Below are 21,355 nucleotides of genomic sequence, written 5' to 3'. Positions count from 1 at the left end.
CCTGTGAGAGAGGATCTCAATAATTATTAAAATAATAATTGTTATTTTATATTAATTCAAATAATTTTCTGAAGTATGTACACGATAGTTTCTGAACAATCCTTTCATATATAAGAACTATACGAAAATTGCCAGTACTACCGTACTGCAAAGGGTTCAGTGAATCATTCTCTCGAAACACTGATCTTCCACGTATCTAACCTTAAAGTGGTATAATGGTTCGCACACGTTCGACCCGTCAATAAAAATCGTTCCTGTTACACGCGGAAAATATTAAGATTACCATAGAACTCATGAATTTCGAACGATACCACCCATTTGCTCGTGTATGCCGCGCGGCGTTAGGAAATTTGAAACTTACGTATTTTCAGGCAAAAGCAGATTCCAGCCACAGCCAGGAACACGACCAGGAGCGAGATCACGCTCGGCGCTAGTACGTGCGCATCGAAAAACAGGGAGGACTCCTCCGTTTCCGGCGGGGCCTCGTTATACATTCGATTACCAGTGTTCGTCGACTGGGTGGTGAACAGGTATTCGGCCTGCGTGGACCCGGCGTTGTTGTAAGCCGTCACGCGTAGCTCATATTTAGTACCACTTTCCAGATCCACGATTGGGAATCTTGACTGCGGCGGCACGTTGTTCGACACTGAAATGGAATCGTAGATCATGATCACTGTTTAATGTAACAGCCTCGTGATTCGAAGGATTTACTTCGATTTTCGCACGGCTCGATTCGAGAGCCTTCAATGACAATGTAATATTGCAAATCTTTCTATGAATAATAAGAAAATTTCTGTATTAAAAATATAAAGAAACATAAAGAAATCAGCTTAATTAATTACACGATATTATTACTATATCTAGTTCTTTATCTCGTATCCCGTCTTATTGTTTAATATTTTGATGTATCATATTTACCTATATCCTTAAAAATATGCACATTGTCCTGTCAGTCGAAAATTATATAAATAACAAATTAAATTTATATCTACGCCGAAGAACTCAATTAACCTTGCTCACGAATAACGAATAATTAAACTTGTTGCTTTCGCTCAACACAAGGTGCACAATTTTTTATCTAAGAATATATAAATAATAAAAAGGGGCATTTCTTTTAGCTAGAATTACGTTTGTGGTTATTGCTCGACGTCCTTACCTAGCAGCCAATCACCGGGTAGCCTGCGATACTCGACGACGAAGTACAGCAAAGGGCAGCCGCCGTCCTGCCACGCCGCCAGCTCCAAGGTGACGAACGTCTGGTTGACCCTAACCAGCTGATGCTTCGTGGGCGCGATCGGCTTGGTCCCGTTCGTCTTGGCTGTCTCGATTTTGCTGGCGCTGCCGCTGCCGATGCGGTTGAAGGCCGCCAAGGTAAACTGATACCTGGTCCCGCACTGCAGCCCCTCGAGCAAGTGGGTGGCCGCTTTGCGATCCAGCATCACCTCCTCCCATTCGGAGAACTCGCGGCGATAAGCCAGCAGGAATCCCTTTATCGGGGCGCCGCCATTGTCGCCCTGCTTCCATTGCAGCTGCACGGCGTCGGTCGTCGTCCCGGTAGCCAGCAAAGTCGGCGGCGTGGGCGGCACTGTGCAAAGTTCGTCAATTAGAGGGGACGCGACCTCGAGTGTTTGGAAACGTCCGAGTGCATGATTAATTACGCGGTACAATAATTCGCATTAACACCGAGCCGTTTCCATCACGGTTATGATCACCGGAAGTTTTTCGATAGTAGTAATTTCCTAGTGGAAGAGGAAAATTTGTATTTACCATCTATGTCTATTCGAATTTAAATGTTGTGTTTTATTTCAACTTGGCGGAATGACAAAAATACTGTAAACGGTAAATCAATTTTATAAAATGCATTTTGTCTTTCCTGCAATTTTTAATATGACAAACATGGACTCATGTTTAAAAGATTATAGTAGCGAGGGTGCATCGAATTTAAAATTGATATAGGCTGTTTTAAAGTAGAGGTTTCAAGCTTTAATTTAGGAAAAGAATCATCATCCTACGATCATTATCCGCGGAGTTGTCGTTAGGCAAATTTGGGCAATTTTGATAAAGAATTTCGACATACATTGTCAAATTTAGATAGCTTCAATCTTATACGTTCAGTGTTATATCATCTATACCTTTTTATTATTATTATTAATAAAAAACGAAAAATATGTTTACTTCAGTTACATTTCTCACAATCGATATAGACAACTTTTATTCAGCGAGACAAGTGGTACGAACGATGATCAGCGTCTTGTCGGACAGAAAAGACCAGCAAGCGGGCGGAGAGCTCGAGAGATATCGGAAGCATTCTTAAGCGGCGGAGCATCGACGCCCGGCAGCATTAAATTGCACGGTTTAGTAAAAGATCCTTGAAATTCATAAGTCACGGGGCTCGGAATTCTTGGTTCGCCGCTCGGATTTCCAAATCCCGTTTTCGATTTCCATGCCGAAGGAATCGCGGTCGTCGAACAGAGGGTACCACGTCGAACTTGGCTGCCGCTTTTCCTCGGGATTTTTCACCGATTCCGACGGCGGTCACGTATGCACGCGGATCGCGCCGGATCGTGTCGCATACGTCAGCGGTCGTTCGTCCGTGTGAATTCGCGCGACGTCCCGGATAACGAAGCGCGTCCCGCGCGCACGCACTCGCCCCGCGCGCTTCGCGTACGTACGAATTACTCGCTGGGAAAATAATGCGACGCCCGGCCAGCCGGAAAATGGTTTCCGATAACTTTTAACGAAGCGGACGCGTCCCGGTCCGACTTAGGTGCGAAAGCAAGGGTTGGGAGTGCTGCGAAAATAAAGAAATACGAAAATCACGGTAGAATCGGGGTGGGGGGAGATTTTACGCGGAGAAATTAGCGAAAGAGAATGATCACATTTTGCCGTTTAATACGACGCAGTCGGGGTGGCCAAAATTAAATTATAGTTAAATTATAAATCCGAAATAGTTTGTTTGATCTATAATATCTCCATTTTATATAACCTGGTTATTTTATACATGCATTCTTATTTTATTAACGTGGAGCATTCGAAATTAATTCCCTCACGGAATTACGAACAAATTCCTTGTCGATTTACTGCGATATCAGGAGTAATTTATATGTATTATAATTAGATCGAATGCTCTATTATACATATTTATTATACTTTGTCATAAGGTAGGAATTTGTTGTGCGAACGAACGAAACAGAAGACATCTCTTAATCGTTCCTCAAAATTAGGTGGGGGATACACAGTTGTTACCGAATTGAAATGTTTTAATTTATGATGAATCAAGTTATAGGGATGCAATTATGTGGAATTTATTGAATAAACCTGTTCCATTAAACATATACGCCTCGTTTGCCCGGGCTAAGGGGAGCGAAATAAATAGCCGATTATTAAAACGGTTCTTTAATTCCTCAGTCAGATTTCATCATTATTAATTTGCGCAATAAATCGTTTTGCATGTAGCTTGACTTAGATTGAGCCAATTATATGAAAAAGTCGTCGCATTAACTTTGATATCGGAGGATCGGATAATCGACGTACCACTATATTAACATTAAAGTCGCTAAAAATTTGAATAAACACATACTTATTATTTTTCTGAAGCAACAGAAAATAGCGACAATATTCAAGCTTTCGTTGGTCAGTGAACTTCGATTCTTTTTCCATAAAATTCAGCGTATGCACAGCCCACGTGATCCGCAAAGTTCCCAAGTTTAATCCCAGTTACTACCATGTTTCAGTTCGGTCCTGCGAGGCGTGGCACACATACGAAGTTTTCCGAATTATACATGAGCGCTAAATAGTTCATACTTCGTACCAATATAGTAGCCAGCCGGCCTCCCCGCCGAAAAGTTACCGCAACCCTCCTGACTAGATAATAAACCTCGCGATCGGCTTTCGTGTCCTTAACCGTCGGACTGCGATTACCGGGTTATTTCGACCGAGCGTACTTAACACTAGAACTACTATATAGGGCAAAATGATTGGTCGCCGACTTCCCTTTTACTGTTGCCGATGCTATAAAAATATTTCTAGGAGAAATTTTTAGGTATGCTTCTTCATCGAAGTGTATATTATAATTAGACTGCAGATTTTATGCAATTATGTTTATTATATTTATTATGTATTTTGTAAGAAATAAGGGAGGGTAATTTAAAATAGTGGACAAATTAATATAAACTAAAAGCGTCGTTAATTTTAGTTTATTAAAATGATTGAGGAAGTAAAGATTCTTGTGATTGTCTCCTGTGTCTGGAAATTGATATAGATAATTTTTATCTTTCATAAAGATCTATAGTTTAATGGTAATATAAATTGTATCAAAATTAAATACAGTCTAGTACCAGGAATCAGCATTTAATTATTAAATTTTCGGCAACTGAATTAAATATCTTACTTCCATGTTAGGAGCAACGGAAAAACCGATAGGTCTCTATGGAGGACCTTTAATACTAAAACTACTAAGGTATAAACTTATTTATATTATTTTATAATAGTGATTGCATCTATTTAAACTTTCTACGATTTTAATAAGAATATATACTTGAACGAAGAAATTCGTATAAAAATATCTGACAAACACATTTTCATAATATCAGAGATTATAAAAATCGTAGACCAGTTTGATAGTTCTAGTATTAAAAATATGTTTCAAATCTTGATGCATGAAGCTGAGATCGTCGACATTGCCGGCTGAATAGCACTGAGAACGGCCCGGCATCCGGGTCTTAATGCACCGAAATTAGCTTCATTTTGTTTGAGATATACCGTTCGCGAAGATACACGTTTCAAACGTAATACGAATTCACCGAACGAAATAAGGAGACTCGAGAGTTGCGCGAGTTACAAGGCGAAAGCTGCACACGAAGCTATCGGAATATCTAGGACGCAGACGCATCCGAACTAATTAGAACCTATTAGAACTAATTAGAAATAGCTCGCAGGTAGGTGTAGCAGCAATTGTGGCGCGGGAGCACACCGGAGTCAAAGAAGCCGCCGTTACTCCCGGTTCCCGGGGTCTCTCTACATACCTTGAACTTGCAGGGTGTATGTGATCTCGTCGGACCCGAGCGGATTCTTCACGTGGCAGAAATAGTTGCCCTCGTGGGTTCTCTGCACGTTCCTCAGCGTGAGCGTGTTATCCGGGCCGACGTCGGATCTGCGGGAAATCCACGCGATAAGACTCGGGATCCTATCCGACGGTTCGTTACATCACTTACTTCTGGAGCTTGAGGTCGCCGCGTCGCCACTCGACTGTTGGCCGCGGATTGCCAACGGCCAGGCAGGTCATATTGACGTCGACCCTCCACGGCACCACGAGTGCCACTCCGAACGATATTATAGCCGCTGGAACTAATTAAACGTCCCCGGTTATTCTTGCTCTTCGTTAAACTTCCCGGCAGCCCGTGACCCGTGTTTGAGTTCAGTTTACGAAAGTTCACGGCTCCGCGCCGCCGAGACTCTACGCGGGGTCTCGAACCACCGCCGCGCCCCGTGACCGGAAGAAGTTTTCTTTTTCCTCGGATACGTTCACAGGCGCTTCCGATCACCGGCGATACTTCCGCCGCGGGAGCAACGTAGCCGCGGATTAAAATGCATAATTCCTCCGCAGCCGGGGCAAAGGTAATCGGAAACTTGGTCGCCATTCCCAGTCACGGTGATCCAGTGATCCGAACTCGGGCCAGTCGCGAACTTCCTCGTCGCAAGTCAAACGCGAGGAACGCGTCGATTAGACGCCTCTTGCAGACCAAAGGAACGCGGACGTGACTGCGACTTGCTCGCGAAGATCGCGACGGTTTTGCACTCCACTTTGCGAGCCTCCGTCCTGACGAACCCGAGGCGGTGGATGACGAAGAAAAAACGAAATTACGCCAGCGCTGATCTCACGGGGACCCGGCCCGGAATTTTTCATACAGCTACCGTGTTCGTTGGCTCGGTTTTCGCATCGAACTACGCGCAACTCGAACTCGAATGTATCCCGCGGGGAGAGAGAGAGTCAGCGCGAGAAAACGCTCCCGGTTGGAAACGATAGTTTCGCGAGCTGTTGTCAGCAGAAGTGGGATCAACTGCGTCGCCACGATCTAGCTTGTTAGTTACGAACGTTTCGCGGTTACTTCGAAGAAAATGGGTTTGGTTGGCTCGAAACGAGACGAGATGGGGGTCTTTTGCAATTATTTAAGGAAACTTCTACTTAAAAGCTGCAAGAGAGATAAAAGTCACGATCATGCTAGATCGATTCCATAATTTCGATCTAGTGGAAGATAATGTTAACAAGATACCGCAATCTTGATCTTGACTGATTATTTTCAAAGTCTAAAAGTTGACAATTTTTGACAAGGACTTTTCTTGATAGCAATCTGTTTACTAATCTTAATTAAGAAATCTGATCCTTGAGATTAGTAGAAAGCGGTATATTAAAAGAAGATTTTAACTTCCTGATATAGTAATAAATACTACATCTCTATAGGTATATTATAATATATAATTCTTTAGTAATATATGTGCGTATCGGTACAGAATTTTATTCACACACAATCATGGTATACGAGTTGTACGAAAATTGGTCGACGTTAACATGATTTACAATCAACTGTGGATCGTAAAACTCGCAGATTTTTATTCTTCTATCCCACTTTTAATAATAGAAGAATTAAAGAATTATTATACAATAAACTGATCGCTTCGCCATCGAACAAAATTCAAGTCATCTAAATTCCCCAAAGAATGAATATATTTTCAAAGGTATCTGAATACTCTTCGCGAACGATTTGCGTATCGAAGTCGATCGGTTCCCCCATTCGTCAGCTTACCGGTATTGCTCAGCTGCAGTTTGATGGCCGGAGTGCTGGGCCCTTGCCCCACTTTGGTCGAGGCCGTAACCCAGGCCTCGTAGGACTCGCGCTGCTTCAAGCCGGTCGCCTCGTGTTGCAGATTCTGCGCGGTCAGTATGCTCCTGGTGATCTTCATCTCCTTGCCCTGGTCCAACACGCGAATGTAAACGGTGTACTGGGTGAGGATGCCGTTCGGCCGCCGCGGCGGCAGCCAGGATATCACCACCGCGTCCTCGTTGCTGGTTACCGCTTTCACACGCTCCGGCGCGTCCGGAACTACGGGTCAGAAACGGCACCGTCATGGCGGAACGTCTGCTCCGGAACGCTCGAGGAACAACCCTCCCCCACCCCACCCCACCCACACCCCCGCCGACTGAGACGGAAGCGTTGTTGATACAGTACTGTTGATACGGTCTCGCCCCAAACCGTTGTTATTTTCTGGTGATCAAAACTTTCCGACCGCACTGTCGCGTCTCGCTGACCCGTTCCGCGGGATTCCAACCGGTGGGGAAACAAATGGTCGGCTCTCGCCGTAATATGGTCGCCCGTTGTCGCGGGGGGTAATTGAACGGGCGCTGCCGGGATCGACGTAGCAACTCGAGCAACAATGAGAGATTAAAAGTCGACCTCCACGAATTTATTGTTGACCGATATTTCCGTTCAGAAAAGTTTTACGCCGCCCGATGGGAACTTGCGGTTTGCTTGACGTTTTTGGCCATTTCCAATTGATTGCTGTACCGCGGCGCTGTTTGCTTTTTATGTCGAACGCATGACAGAGAAGAATGACCGCCACGGTAAAAATGACTCGCGCGCATTGCCGGATGAAAGTTGGGCGAATCCAATTCATTTAGATCATAGCACTTATATTCTATGGAAGCATTCTTACGATTTATATAATTATACTTATTACTTAGAGCTAACTTAGGTTTACTCCAAGCGAAACTCTAACTTTTTTTCTGTAAAAAGGTTATTCTAATTTTTCTTCTTTATTCTATCAATTGCCTGTAATTGTTTGAGATTTTATATAATTGCCTGACCTTCGAGGAGCTCGAGTTCTACAACCATTTTCGAACACTGCTTAATGTAAAACGCTCCGCGCGACGAAATCTAGAGCAAATACGGGAGATAATGTATGCAAAGCGAAGCTTCCGTCTTATTACTGTAAACCAATCAATTGCAAAGTGCGCCGGTAGTTTCTTAAGTAGCCTTTTAGCGAGTTAAAGAGATGGGACGTAGCAGGATGGTTATGAATTATGCGGAGCATTGATCCACGGGACTGCGACGTTCGACGATTTGTTGCTCGTGGAACGTAACGCTCGAGGAATTCTCATTGTTAATTTTTGTCTATCTGGACGCATCGTCTGGGTAACACGCAAACGAGAGAATGGAGTATCGATCGGAGGGGCTCGTTCGAGTGGTCCAATTTCGAGCCTCCATCGGCAGATACACCTCGCCGGGGGTCCGTTGCCGTATTGTTCGGCAGATTTAAGAAAATGCCTCGAATGCGCTGTATGCGAATAGAGCACAGATCTCGTAAAAGCCAGCTGCTGCTGCTTTTGATAGCGACTTCGACAACCGAAGCGCGCGCGACACGCTGTCGCGATTATTAAGGTCACTGATTAGGAAACAGGAGAAAAAAAAGTAGATCGAGACCGGTTAACCCCTCGCCGTATTTTTCTTGCCTCTTTAAGTATAAATGTTAGTCCGTTCTTTTTAGCCGGAATAAAGTTCTCTTATCATCGGTATTCAACCATTTAATTAAATATAATTAATAACCATTAAAAACAATTTAAATAACCATTTAAACAAACGCAACAAAAATTTTTCTTGTTCCTTCCAAGTAATTCTTAAAGTAGAAAAACTGCTCGTCCTTGTAACTATGAACCAAATAGTACGGTAAGGGGTTATAACGAATGACCACACGAATATAACGAAACGATCGTATACTTCTAAACGTCGAGTTCGATTTCTGTGATTCGCATCGTGGAAGTAAATAAGGAATGAAAGGCCAGTATTTCCCCAAGGGTTGTTCTAAATAAACTTCGCGGAATCTTTTCTTACGTGGAATTGATTTCAGACCGCGGAAAGTAGGACGTTTATCAAAAGTAAAAGCAGCCCTTAACAACAAACTCGAGAAATATCTTTCCTATTTCTGTGACGCCCGGCCCGAGTGACGCACGCCGTTATCGATGCGCCGTTTAGTATCATTTAGGTATCGGAAAGGAGGACATTAAAAACTGCTTTGAAAATAAAACATCGATTTTTCGCTGGTCCAATATTTTTTGCAAGGCGTTTGATCGCGTGAAAGATCTGTAGAAAAATCTGTGTACCAATAGGGTGAATGTTTCAAACAGTTTTTCTTTGTACGTTACGGCGCGGTCCAATTTTAAAAACATTATCCTGTGATAAATATTTAGTCTAAAACTGTAGTTCTGCAAGCTTCCGTATTATTAAATATTTTTAAAAATATCAGACGTCTTTCGTGATGGATAAAATAAATAGAAAAAAATCAAATAAATAAAATGGATGAAGTAAGTACTGTTTAATACTAACGTTATTAAAATATAAGAATGTTAGTAGTTTAACCCCTTCCCGTGCCATTTAGCTCGACGAAACTCGGCCCCGAGCGGTCCGCATAAACGCGCGCTAAACAGACCAGACTGATGTTTGTGACGTAACGGGCAAAAAAATCAGTTCGCGAGCTCGGCTTGTTATGTTTACGTTTGGCCCAAGTATGTGTTCGCGACTCAGACTCGCGATATTTATGTTTGGCCCAAGTAACTGTTCGCGAGTCTGACTCGCGATATTCATGTTTGGGCAAAAATCTTCATCGCGAGTCTGACTCGCTAAAGTACGGGAAGGGGTTAATACTATAACCTATAATAACAGAATCTGGTATAACCTATAATAACAGAAATCGAATAATATAGAAACCACTTTCGCTAAGTTTGATTAAACATTTTAAAAATAAAAGAATAAAAATGACCGATCGGTAAAGCGTTAATTGCCAAGTGGGTTTCCTTGGTTTACGACCGAAATTGTGCAATCATTTCAACAACGAACAGTACACTGTGCGATGGTCAAAGAGAAGATAGTCGTTCCTTTTGGTTGACGACGAGGCGTTCTCCGTTTTCTTTGTGGTACACGGAATTTCGATTACGGTGCGTCACGAAACACCGCTGCGGGGTTAATATGAATTTCGAGATAACCATACAATTATTCGCGACCCATTTCGCGCAGTTTCGGCGCCCGGGGCCAATGCCGTTGCACAGCGGCTGCCGCAGCTGCGTTTAATGGAAAACGGGCACCGCCGCTGCCCCGGCAGAGTTTCCCCGGAAGCGGGTTTTGGCAAACGGGAGCACGGGTACGCGCCGCGGCCTGACGTTACCTTCAAAGGCGCGTTAAAGTTTCTGTCGTTGACTCTTTTAGCCCGCGTTCTGGCTCGTCGGCTCGCGCGTCGAGCCGTCCGATTCCGCCGGGCTTCGGGACCGGGCAAGTGGCCCTCTCCATCCCCCCCACCCCTCCGCGCGGTCCGGAATTTCAAGCGACGTGCGCGAACGCCACTTTCGACGCCGTTTTCGACCACCGTGCGAATTTAAGCGCGTGCTCGCGAACTTCTGAATATTCGCTGTAAATTGAGAGACGACGCGGCCGTTTAATAAGACTAGAGAGTCGGAAAATAAATACAAAACCACGTGGATGGAAAAATCCCAATCGGTCGTACTGAAAATTATACATGTGTTGCGACCATTAGTGTGATTCTACATTTATAGTTCGCTGGAGATCTGCTAAAAAATGCAACGCCAAATTGTTCTTGATTTAGAAAATCTAAAGAGTGAAGTTTTTATTTTTAATTGTAACGTATAGTACTCGTCGAGAGGAACGAAAATCATAAATTACAATGACGTATGAAAATTATATAGATGCTTCAAATCGCGTATTACAACAGGTCGAAAGTGATTCTATATGAATAAATAAGTCGAAAAAGGAGAATAACATTTTTAAATTCAAAACTCGAATTTGAAGAAAAATTAGATTATTAAAAATGACTATTATTAGTTAGTATTATTATAGTTAATACTGCTCATAGTATAACTGGTCAAACTATGCACCACGAATTGTACATTAACTATATCAAATGTACAAAGTAAACTAAATTCTATATTTATAGAAGAAGACACATGAAATTTATAAATACGCAGATAAATAAGTGAAACGAATAAATGAATTTGTCATGTCTTATTCGATAAATATAAAGTTAGTTACGCACAAAGGCAAACCAAAAGCACAGCAATTGGTCACCTCCTTCATTATACTAGTGTGCGAAGGTGCAGACGTGCGACGGGTCTTACTTGTGTGTGGCCTTCGTTGCTCCCAGCGAAGAGTTACTCGGACTACGTGGAATGAAATCGGCTATATAATCAACTATAGTATAATGGGAGGGTATGATTTCTCAAAGGAATAACAAAGGCTCGGTAATTATCCCAGGCGCTTCTTGACACTTCCCCAAGCACGCGTTTCATTTAAGGGAATATAACTAACGAGCAGAATAGACAATTAAAAATTAAGGGAACATTACTTCGCGAGGTGCGCAGCGTTTGCATAAAGCTTACGCAACTATGTGCTTTTAGTTTACAATAAAAGCGTTTATCCTTCGAGTCAGCCGTTTCAATATTTAATTAATAGCACAGCTGTTAACATTGTTATTTTGGCATTTTGATACGATTTGTGTTATGAAAATGGCGCTTTGAAAGCAATTATTATTTCTATTGGTTTTGTTCAAATATGCTTGGAACAAAATTTCGATTGCTCGATGATTTTATATTTTCAGTGATACTAAAGCGAGCTTGATTTTTTTTAAATTTATCATAGTTAAATAACTCGTCTCTTATTTTGCAATTATCTAAATTATAGAAGCGCATTCGTGGGAACCGATCGTACAAATAACAGTATTGGAGCAACTGCTACGTTAATAACAGCGTGGATCTAAATAAATTGGATTTTGCCAGTTTCGTGAAGCGTGTTCGCTTTATTAAATGATAGTTTTAGATGACATTAATACTCTGTTATGGCTGTTGGTGAATTATGACGCGACGTTATCTGATGCCTTCTTCAACGAGCATTTTCACTTTAGGAGTAATAGTGCGAAATATAGGTTACAATAACAGCCGAAACTAAAAAATAGCAAAAAAAGGAACAATGCGGAAACAAGGACAAGAAACCAGTTCAAAGTGCACAGTAGTTCGGACTAACACAAAGCGCGGCTAAATTGAAAATGTCCAAAACGCTAACAAAACGTCGGCGCCGTCACCGGGGAAAACCCGCGAGCCCCACCAATGTTACAATTTCAAACAAATTCCCCAAAAGTTCGGACCCGGAAGTTCCTTGACCCAAACGCAGCTCCTCGAACTAACTCGCAAACAACCGAGGGGAGCAATGAACAGTTCCGAATCGAGCGCAGTTGCCCCTGCACGATGAAGTACGCACACGTCTGGCGTAGACTATCCCGGCTGAAGTATGCTATCGGTAACGATCGCGGACGATGTCTCGACTAATTGCGGGAGCACAGGGGAGAGAAGCGTCGTTCCCGAAGGAAGGCAATAAGACGAATATCGACAGCCATTGAAATTTCAATAGCCCGCAGCGACCGTGCCGCGCCAGATGTCCGCGATACGGCGGACCGTGTCCTTTCAGGCAGCGCCGCGGAATCGGCGAACAATTGCGGAAACGTATTGGCCCATCGAAACATCAACAGCACGGCGCGCCGTAAAGTCGGCAAGGTGCCAGAGAGAAACGGCCGTCGGAAATTTACTTCCGTTCGGGGGCACGCTTGTCCCTGGCAGACAACGAGAGCTCGCCCGCGCGCGACGACGACGACTTCTCTCCTTTGTCTCCGGGCACTAAGAAGTTTACCGGTTTCTTCGGTGGTGCAGGAGACCGGGCTGCTGGTGACACCCTCGCCGGCCTTGGTGTAGGCGAGCACCTGAACCGTGTAGTTCGTGTACGGGCTCAGCCCGTGCAGCACCGTGCTCAAACCGTGGCTGATCTTCGTCTCTCTGCCGGCCTGCTGCTCCAGGACCGGGCCGCCGGCCTCGTACAGCAACTTGTAGCCCTGCACGACCCCGTGAACTTTGTCCGACGGCGGCGGCTTCCAGGTGACCTGGATGTTCTGGCCGGTCAGCGCCGCGCAGGCCACGTTCTGCGGCGGGGCGCTCGGAACTGCGTCAGAATGTATCGTAAATTCGCTTGGCCGGGGTCTCATCGCGCCTCAAGGACCCTCGGCGGTTTTAACCATCCGAGGACAATTAACCGGGGGTCCTCCGACGAGCAGCCGTGGACTACTAACAAAGGCGTTCGGCCGTTATGCGGCTAATTGAAGTCGGGCCAACACGCGCCGCCGGTAGAGCTGGTCGATTCGGTTGGCCGAAAATCAATTTCAACAATTCTGTCCAAAATCTTGTTCATTGACCAATTTACATGAATATACCATGACGAATGATGTATTCTTTTTTTAATTCTTAGCTTTATTCTTTGTCTAACTTTAATGTAAATTTGGTTTATTCATTGTTTTCAGTGAATTCATCGTTGAAATTAATTTACGATAGTCGTAGAACAATTCGTAAATCTGCGTCTGATTATACTGAAATTATGGAATCTTCTGACACATAAATAACTCCGTCACTAGGTATATTAAAATAGTGAGATATAGAACAGTGAATTTTTGTTTATGTAAAAGCTATATTTTAGTTTTATGATATTTATTTTGAATTGAATCTATCAAACATAAATTTATTGTTCTGAAGAAGATTAGACAATCTCATGCTACAGATTCGAATCTGAAAATGGAGAAAATTACGTACATTGCACATTAGGGTAATAAATTATATACAAAAAGTATATAATCTGTACGTTGTACTTGCATGTATCAATTGCATATATCACATATACTGTATTACTTACAATTAGAAATAATAATCATCGCATATGATAAAATTAAATACTTTCAATTTGAAACAGTAGAACGATTAAAAGAATTAAAAATAACAATGTATTATTTTTACTTTACCGAAATGATTAAAGAACAAACTTGCTATTTATTAATACATGAACCAAGTTGTTACTTCATACTTTATCGAAAAATGTAAATGCGAAGCTCTTTTGAATTTCGACCAGCTGAATTGACCAGTTCAAACTCGCTATGGCTACGCGGGGCGGATGATAACAGTCTCGCGCTGACCATTATCAAGCACGGTTCTCGCCTCGTTGGCAAACTGGCGCAGGGTTATATTCTGGATGCGGCTCTTAGCAGTGCAGCGATCTCCATGCAGAGTGTCGGCGAAGTGGTGGGAAATCTAACTTTGAAAGTTTCCAGTGTGTCCTGATGGCGATGGGAACAGGGCGGTAAGGTAAGGGAATTGAAAGTGTTAGGACAGAAAGAATCTTCGACGAGGAAATGTGGAGCGCGAGGCCGAAGCCAGAGTGCGCGCGCTATCTGAAACGCAAACTTGTCGTCGGGACATGCAGATGCGGCAAGCTGCCTCGGACGACCATTTCGGACGACCAATTCGTGCCGCGAAGCACAGTTGCAGTCGTCCGAATGGTCGTTCAGGAAAACTGTAATTTTGTGGGTTAGGTTCTCTGATTTTCGTGCGCTAACAACAACTTGATTGGCACATAGGCGGTTCATTTATGCTTGCAATTTGCATTCGTTTAATTTCTGATATTTATTACGCGCATATTTTATATGATTTGTAATATTAATATAAGTGCAAACGAACCTGGGTGAATTTTGACTCAAACGAATGGAATTTTTATTTTCAATGCTGTAGCTTAATAATAAAAATAATTTCGAATGGTATAAAGTAATAGACATTTCCAATAATTTCATTATGTCATTATAGTAATTATTATAATAATCGATATAGTATGCAGCGAGAAATTTCCGAGCAGATTCTACAATTATCTCGAATAAATATTTGATGCTGATCTATACGCAGCAATTGTTTTCTAGAAAAATTTACAATTGTCTCAAAGAATTATTTAACGACAGTAATAAAATAAAATAACGACTTCTTTAAAATAATATCTTGAACAATGTTATTTCTGAATAAGTCATTTGGTATCAAGAAATAATGCTTAAAAAGCAATGTTCCAAATAATGTATAAATCTGATCACTAATAGTCCAATCAATATGGCATTTATTACGATACGAATGCAACATAAAGTCACAGAAATGGTAGAAAAAAAGTTGACTGCAGCACAGTGCGCGCATTTGTCTCGTAGCCATTGCCGCTTGAATCGAGTGCAGAATCAGAGAAACGGTAACAAACCGCGCGCCATTCTGCCGAATTCTTTGCGCATTTCAGCCGCGTCGCGTTCGCGTAGAGGCCGAACGAACGTCAGGTTATGTTTCAGGCAGACGGATTCGAAGCAACAATTCCGCCGCGGATCCATCCCGATGGATCTCCCCAGTCCCCCGACTGTGTTTCACAGGTCTCGACGGACCGTTCACTCGGTCGAGCATCGTGGCACGCCGCGCGATATGGAGCGACGCGACGCGACGATCGAGGGACGAGCGACGGGCGCGTTACCGCAACAAAGGGATCCCACTTTCTCCGCGAGGTTTCGCGCTCGCGGAGCGAAAAAGCCTCTCTCCCGAAGAAGCACCGCGTTCGATGGATCGCTGTCTCGGGCCCGCCGCGGCCGTCGGAACGGGACGGAAAATGGAACGCGGTCGGGTGGCATTCCCGGCGCGTCCCCTGTCGAGAGAGCAGCCACGAGCAAATGCATTCTCGTTCCGGAACTGGGTGACGCCGGCCCAGTGTTCCCCGATAGAAATATCTTTAAGCTGGATCATCTTTGCCCGGTTGTGATCCTCCCCTCCCCCCCATCTACCGAGTTTATGCGGACCGGTCGGTTGACAGACCCGTCTTTCAGACAGGAGAGTACCGGATAGAAGATCCGGTAATGGTCATTCACGATCATCCGGATCGTCTTATTCCGAGGTAACGAGACCTACCGGGAAATAATGCATCGGGGGTTGCCGGGGAATTCCGATCGAGTGTAATCGACGTTGACGGGAAGGTATTCCGTCTCGAGAACTTCCGGCGAAGCGGTCTAACTCCGTTAACCGGACAAGTGCATCAACCTATTGTACATATTTATCAGCGCATCTGCTGAATTACTGTACTCGTCTCGTTTGTATCGGTATTTCGTAGGTACAGTGAATTTTAACAAAAATTTCACACGCACGTTGTAATAAATGTTAAGTATTTGCTATAATTTGTTTCGTTTTTCTGCAACATGAATTACGTGTTTAACGCAATAAATTGATGCAACGACGAAAGCGCCGCAGTTCGCAAAATATAGTGGGCCACTCTTAGTCCAAGGATTAAAAAGTATTTAACATTAACATTCGAAGCAAACAGAGACATCAAATGAAAATATAATCGAAATGAAAATATACACGTTTTACGTCAAATTCTATAAAAAATAGTCTGCACTTGCCTCGACTCACGTATTGTCGTCTTACCAAGCTGAACATTGTTAACGTTTATTATCGGCGAATTTATTTCTTTTTTTTTTTTTAAACAAATGACATTACGACGGAAGCTTGAACCTCAAATACTAAATTCGTATAAATTTTGAACGCTTCGTTATACACGGTCGCGGAAATGAAAGCGGGGGAGGACGCTCGCGAGCAAGTAGATTGACAATTTATTTTCGTGCTCCGGCGCGTTCCCTTCGCGGGCTTGATAAGGCAACAACTCTGCACCTCTGAAATGAACATGTCATTTGGTGGAACAGGAATGAATGAGCCGGCAGAAAGTTTCTGCCATCGGGGGAGACATCGCGTATAATGGGAGTAGTTTTTGTACACGGGAACGCACCCGGCGCGTTTAATTGTTTCAAATGGGCGGTACGTGTGTCAACCGGGCGTTAATGTTTGTTAGGCAGACAGGCCCGGTGAAAATGACTGATTATTTCGGGATGGCGGAGGGTGGGGATGGGGGGGGGGGGGGAGAGCAGGGCGAATTAATGGATTCGCGGAAACTTTCCTGGCGATCTTAATGGATGTAGCCGCAAAATGGCAATCATTTCGCTAAATCGTTTGTACATGCCAAGGTGCTCGGTTATTGACAATTCGATCGGAGTAAAAGTTTCTTAAATCGGAACAGAGCTCTTTCGATTGAAATTGGACGGTTTTCTGTCGCAATCGTTTCTTGGAAGTGAAAGAAAATTTATATTTATCGCGAGACTACGTTTGTGCGAATGCTTATATATTTATGACGAGAGAACAGAGCTTTGTTCCGATTTAATACGAATGGAATAGCATTCGTTCTTTACAGGTCACTGTTAGAAGGTGGAAAGGGGTGCGAACGTAATTGCTGACGACCATGGTCGTATTTTTAATAGGAATATAAGTGCATGCAGGCGAGGGCATATTTCATTTGAAATCAAAATAAGAAATGACTGGTTGAAATGAAAATGAGAAATGACTATTTAAAATGGGAATACGATATGACTATTGGTAATTAAAATAATAATTCATCTCGAATTTTATATTTTCAATGTTGTTGTTCGAAAGTAAAAATAATGTCACAAGCGTGAAATAATAGACAATTATATAATTATATATCATATAATTATTCGAGTCGAACTAGCTATTTTATTTCTACGTTAGATATAATTCCGTTTCAGCAAAGCCTCCTAACAAAGCAAAGATTTATAAAACATTGTACCATTCTGTAGTTGGCAATATTTTAAAATTTATTGCAACGCGAAGCCCTTAAATATACGAATTATAAAATAAACGAACCTGGACCACTTTCGAATAAACGGCACATTTCATTACGTCCTTATTTCAAATATAACAAAGAAAATAATTCGCAATAAAATTTGCCAAGAGGAATTTCACAACGCAATTAATTGCTTAAAATAATCATAAAATGGAATGACACGTTATTTAAAATATTATTTCAAAAAACGTTCACCAAGAATCAAGCCTCCAAATCTGGCCATTAAATCTTACGTTAAAACGTAACAATGCTATTGTTCTAACAGAAGGAGCATCGGGGCGACGAGACGCCAAAAAACAGCCGACTACTGGGGGAAGAAGATGAGTAAATTTCCAGGAGAAGAGAGAGTCGAGTCTCTAACGAGCCATAAATGCAGAAAGACCGGCGAAGTTGGTAGCGGGCCATGCATCACGCGATTATGAACGCGTTAATACCCACTTCGCGAAAGTCTACTAAAGCTGGGATGCGAAAAAGTGGAGGAGAGAAGGCCTGTGCGCCAAGTACTCACCGTCTTCGAGGGTCTGCACGGTGACTGGGTCGGATCCGGGGCCGTCCCCTTTATTATTGAACGCCTTCACCACGATGCTGTACTGGGTGTACTTTCGGAGGCCGGTTAGCCTATAATCGTACGAACCGTCCCCGTTTCCCGTGATTCCCACTCTGGTGATGTTCACCGATTGATCATTCTCTCTGAAATAAAGCCACGACCGATGTGCCTCCAACCGGAAAGATAAAGCGCGGGAAGGAAGGCGCGCGCGGAACTCGTGACGATACTTAAAGCCATCCCGGGCAAACTGGAGCGAAAAACGGGTCCTCTGATTCCCCGGAACTTGCGGCTGATACCCGTGGCCCTCCTTCCTCCCCTCCTCCCGCCGACCGCGTCGTCTTTCTTTCCCGACGACGATATGAAATTCTTCATCTCGACGACGCGAGAGAGTCGACGCCGGGAACGGGAACGTTACCGGAAGTTCGATCGTCCGCGGGGGGGGCCCCGCCGATCCGGAGGCGTCGCGACGCGTTCCCGGAACGAGCCCCACCTCCCCTCGTTCCCGCTACGAGTCACCGCGATTCATCCGGAATTACCAGCCGGAAGATCGAAAAAGAATCCCGGGGAATCGCGGAGAGGGGGAGAGGACTCCGTAGAAATCCGATTAGTCCGACTGGAAACGCGCCGAAACCCGTCGGAACTTTCGCCCGTGAGTCGGAACCGAACTCTCGCGACGCCTTCCCTCCGCTGACGAATATTAAAATCGTCCGATTAATTTCCGCAGTCTCTTAACAAGAATTTGTTGTCGCCGGGATCGTTGCCGCATTCCGGGATTATTGGCTTTTCGGGATCGGTGGGAATCCCGGCACTCGCGAACCGTTAATTCGTCCTGTTGTACGCTGGCCGTTGTTGTTCGCGAACCTTGCGACAGCACCGTTTTCAGTTTTCTAGTCGACGATGATATAGCGAAATACGAAAGAAACTGTCAAATAACGCGAACGGATATCAATTTTTTGTTGGTCGTGGATAACAATCGCGACCACCGAGGATTTTTACTCGTTCCCGATCATTGTTATTGATGACGGACATTTTATTTCAGTTACTTCTAATTATCGATCTGTGCGAATTCTGCTTGGGCCACTCGTAATAGTTAGCGGCGACAGGAAGTTTATTTCGGCCACCAATAACGGTTACCAAGAGGAAAATTTATTTTAATTGTTTATATATGTTGCTTTTGAAAGAAATTGTATTTTACAAGTTGTATTTTATATATTGTATTCTATAGATTGTACTCAACAAAGTGTACTTTATTAATTTTACGTATTAAATTGTATTTATTAAATTGTACTTAATAAATGTTATATAGAAAATTGAATTTACTAGTTTATATTTACCGAATTGTACTTTTAAATTGCATTTACCAAACCGAATTTATTAAAATGCATTTACTAAACCGTATTTATTAAAATGCATTTACTAAACCGTATTTATTAAAATGCATTCACTAAACCGCATTTATTAAAATTGCATTCGCTTAATCGTATTTAATAAAATTTATTAACCAAATTGTAGTCAGTAAATTGTATATACTAAGCCGTATTTAATAAATTGCATTCACTAAATTGTATCGATTAAGTGGCATTTACTAAATTACATTGAATAAATTATATTTAATAAATCTTCTCGCGAATAACGGTTTTAAATTTTCGCCGGCACCTACAACATTCCAAGCAAACTAGTAATTGTTATGCAAGTTTTTTCACATCGATTATAAGTTACGATCCCCGTTGTAAATTACAGAAGATAAGTGATTCTTCCCCTCGGTGCTTTGTGTTCGTTACCCGTGTAATCTAGCATCCCGTGCAAAGTTTCGCTGAAATTTTTTTTCTCGATCTGCATTTTAACAAGTTATATCTTTTGTAGCGTCTCTTCTTTTATTTTCGTCCAACCTTTGTAACACGCGACTGCGTCCCACTTATTATTAAATTTACCTTCGAGTAAATGAAACGCGTATACCGTGAACATTCTGCGCTGCCGCGGCACATTTCCTTGCGATGCGCGAAGAACGGGGACCGGATCGAAATTATATTGACATCTTGTTAAAGGGAACAGTGGGCTCCCATGGAATTGTCTAATAAATCCGTTTACGTTCTAGGAAGTGCGGTCTACGTTTCAAAGGACGAGACTTGAAATATGAACATGAGTAGTCATAATAGCAATCGGCCATCTTACCCGCCGAGAACGTTGATGCAATTAGTCTCGAGTGTCTGCGATGGGGTCGACAGTTATTACGACTGATGGTGTATACCGGATCTCATCTTTCAAAGAATGCCCTATGGCACGTCTTACTTACAGCCTCTCGACAAAATCGTTTAAAACGACTACGAATATAATATGTATAGGTTACGCGAGAAGCTGAAAGTTTTAATTACTAAATTCGCGAATTTATGCACTTATGAAAAATATGAGAGTGATATATAAAACCTTAGAGACGCTACATAATATCAAGAACATTATTACACTCTTTCTTACTTATTATCAAAATTATTAAATGAGAAAATAAATTTGCATTTCGTTTCTGTTTGTTACTCCAGTATACTAATTACTAGACTACGGACTGCTATGCGAAATAAAAATTCCGTGCACGAGTTGCAAGATACCGGAGCTTCGTAGTCGTTTATTTTTGTTTTTAGTAATTGTGATATGCTGCATATAATATAGCAGTATCTTTAATTTTTTAAAATGTTCACACTGCTATTTAATCTTGAATTTTCGCTTTTGCGATAAGTGTATACAATCCCGCGGTCTAATTACTAATGCATCCAGTCGAAACCCACAGCGTTCAATTTTCAATGTTTCGATTTATCCCTTTCAAACGAAACCATTGTCAACGGACCGCACCAATTCATGTGTTTATAATGAGAATCTTTGGGGAATCAATCCACGCGTTCGCGGCGAACAAAAGTCTGCGCCGAATTGATAAAACGCGAAACAGCGACGGTGCTCGCTATCCAGCTCGTCACACTTGCGCGATGACCTCGTTCTCGTAGTTTCGCGCAGAATAAAGTCAAAGGAATTTTATGCCCGTTGTTATTTAGAATCGCAACGCACAGAGAGCGCAGTTTATGGTACCTATGACTCCTCTTTGTTCAATTTACTTCGCAACACGCGGGGTACAGCCACCGCGGGGTTTTAGAAAATATCGCAGCCATGAATATCGTTAGCGAACCGAACGACTCGCCGG

General features: G+C 42.9%; 1 protein-coding gene across 1 annotated transcript in view; it reads right to left on the bottom strand.

Moving 5' to 3' along the window:
• LOC144475820 (cell adhesion molecule Dscam2) overlaps positions 1-21,355 on the bottom strand; it is a 309,344-nt gene that overhangs the window by 9,024 nt on the left and 278,965 nt on the right. Inside the window, exons 18-24 of the mRNA XM_078192123.1 lie at positions 18,133-18,314; positions 12,738-13,043; positions 6,804-7,100; positions 5,214-5,346; positions 5,025-5,152; positions 1,157-1,585; positions 362-646 (exon numbers count right to left, since the gene is read on the bottom strand). Coding sequence (XP_078048249.1) covers positions 362-646; positions 1,157-1,585; positions 5,025-5,152; positions 5,214-5,346; positions 6,804-7,100; positions 12,738-13,043; positions 18,133-18,314 — 1,760 coding nt within the window. The remainder of the gene's footprint in view (positions 1-361; positions 647-1,156; positions 1,586-5,024; positions 5,153-5,213; positions 5,347-6,803; positions 7,101-12,737; positions 13,044-18,132; positions 18,315-21,355) is intronic.

This window comes from Augochlora pura, chromosome 10 (assembly GCF_028453695.1).
Source record: "Augochlora pura isolate Apur16 chromosome 10, APUR_v2.2.1, whole genome shotgun sequence".
Classification (NCBI taxonomy): Eukaryota; Metazoa; Arthropoda; class Insecta; order Hymenoptera; family Halictidae; genus Augochlora; species Augochlora pura.
Note: the sequence above shows the minus strand (reverse complement) of the source record. Positions and strands in the feature narration are given on the sequence as shown.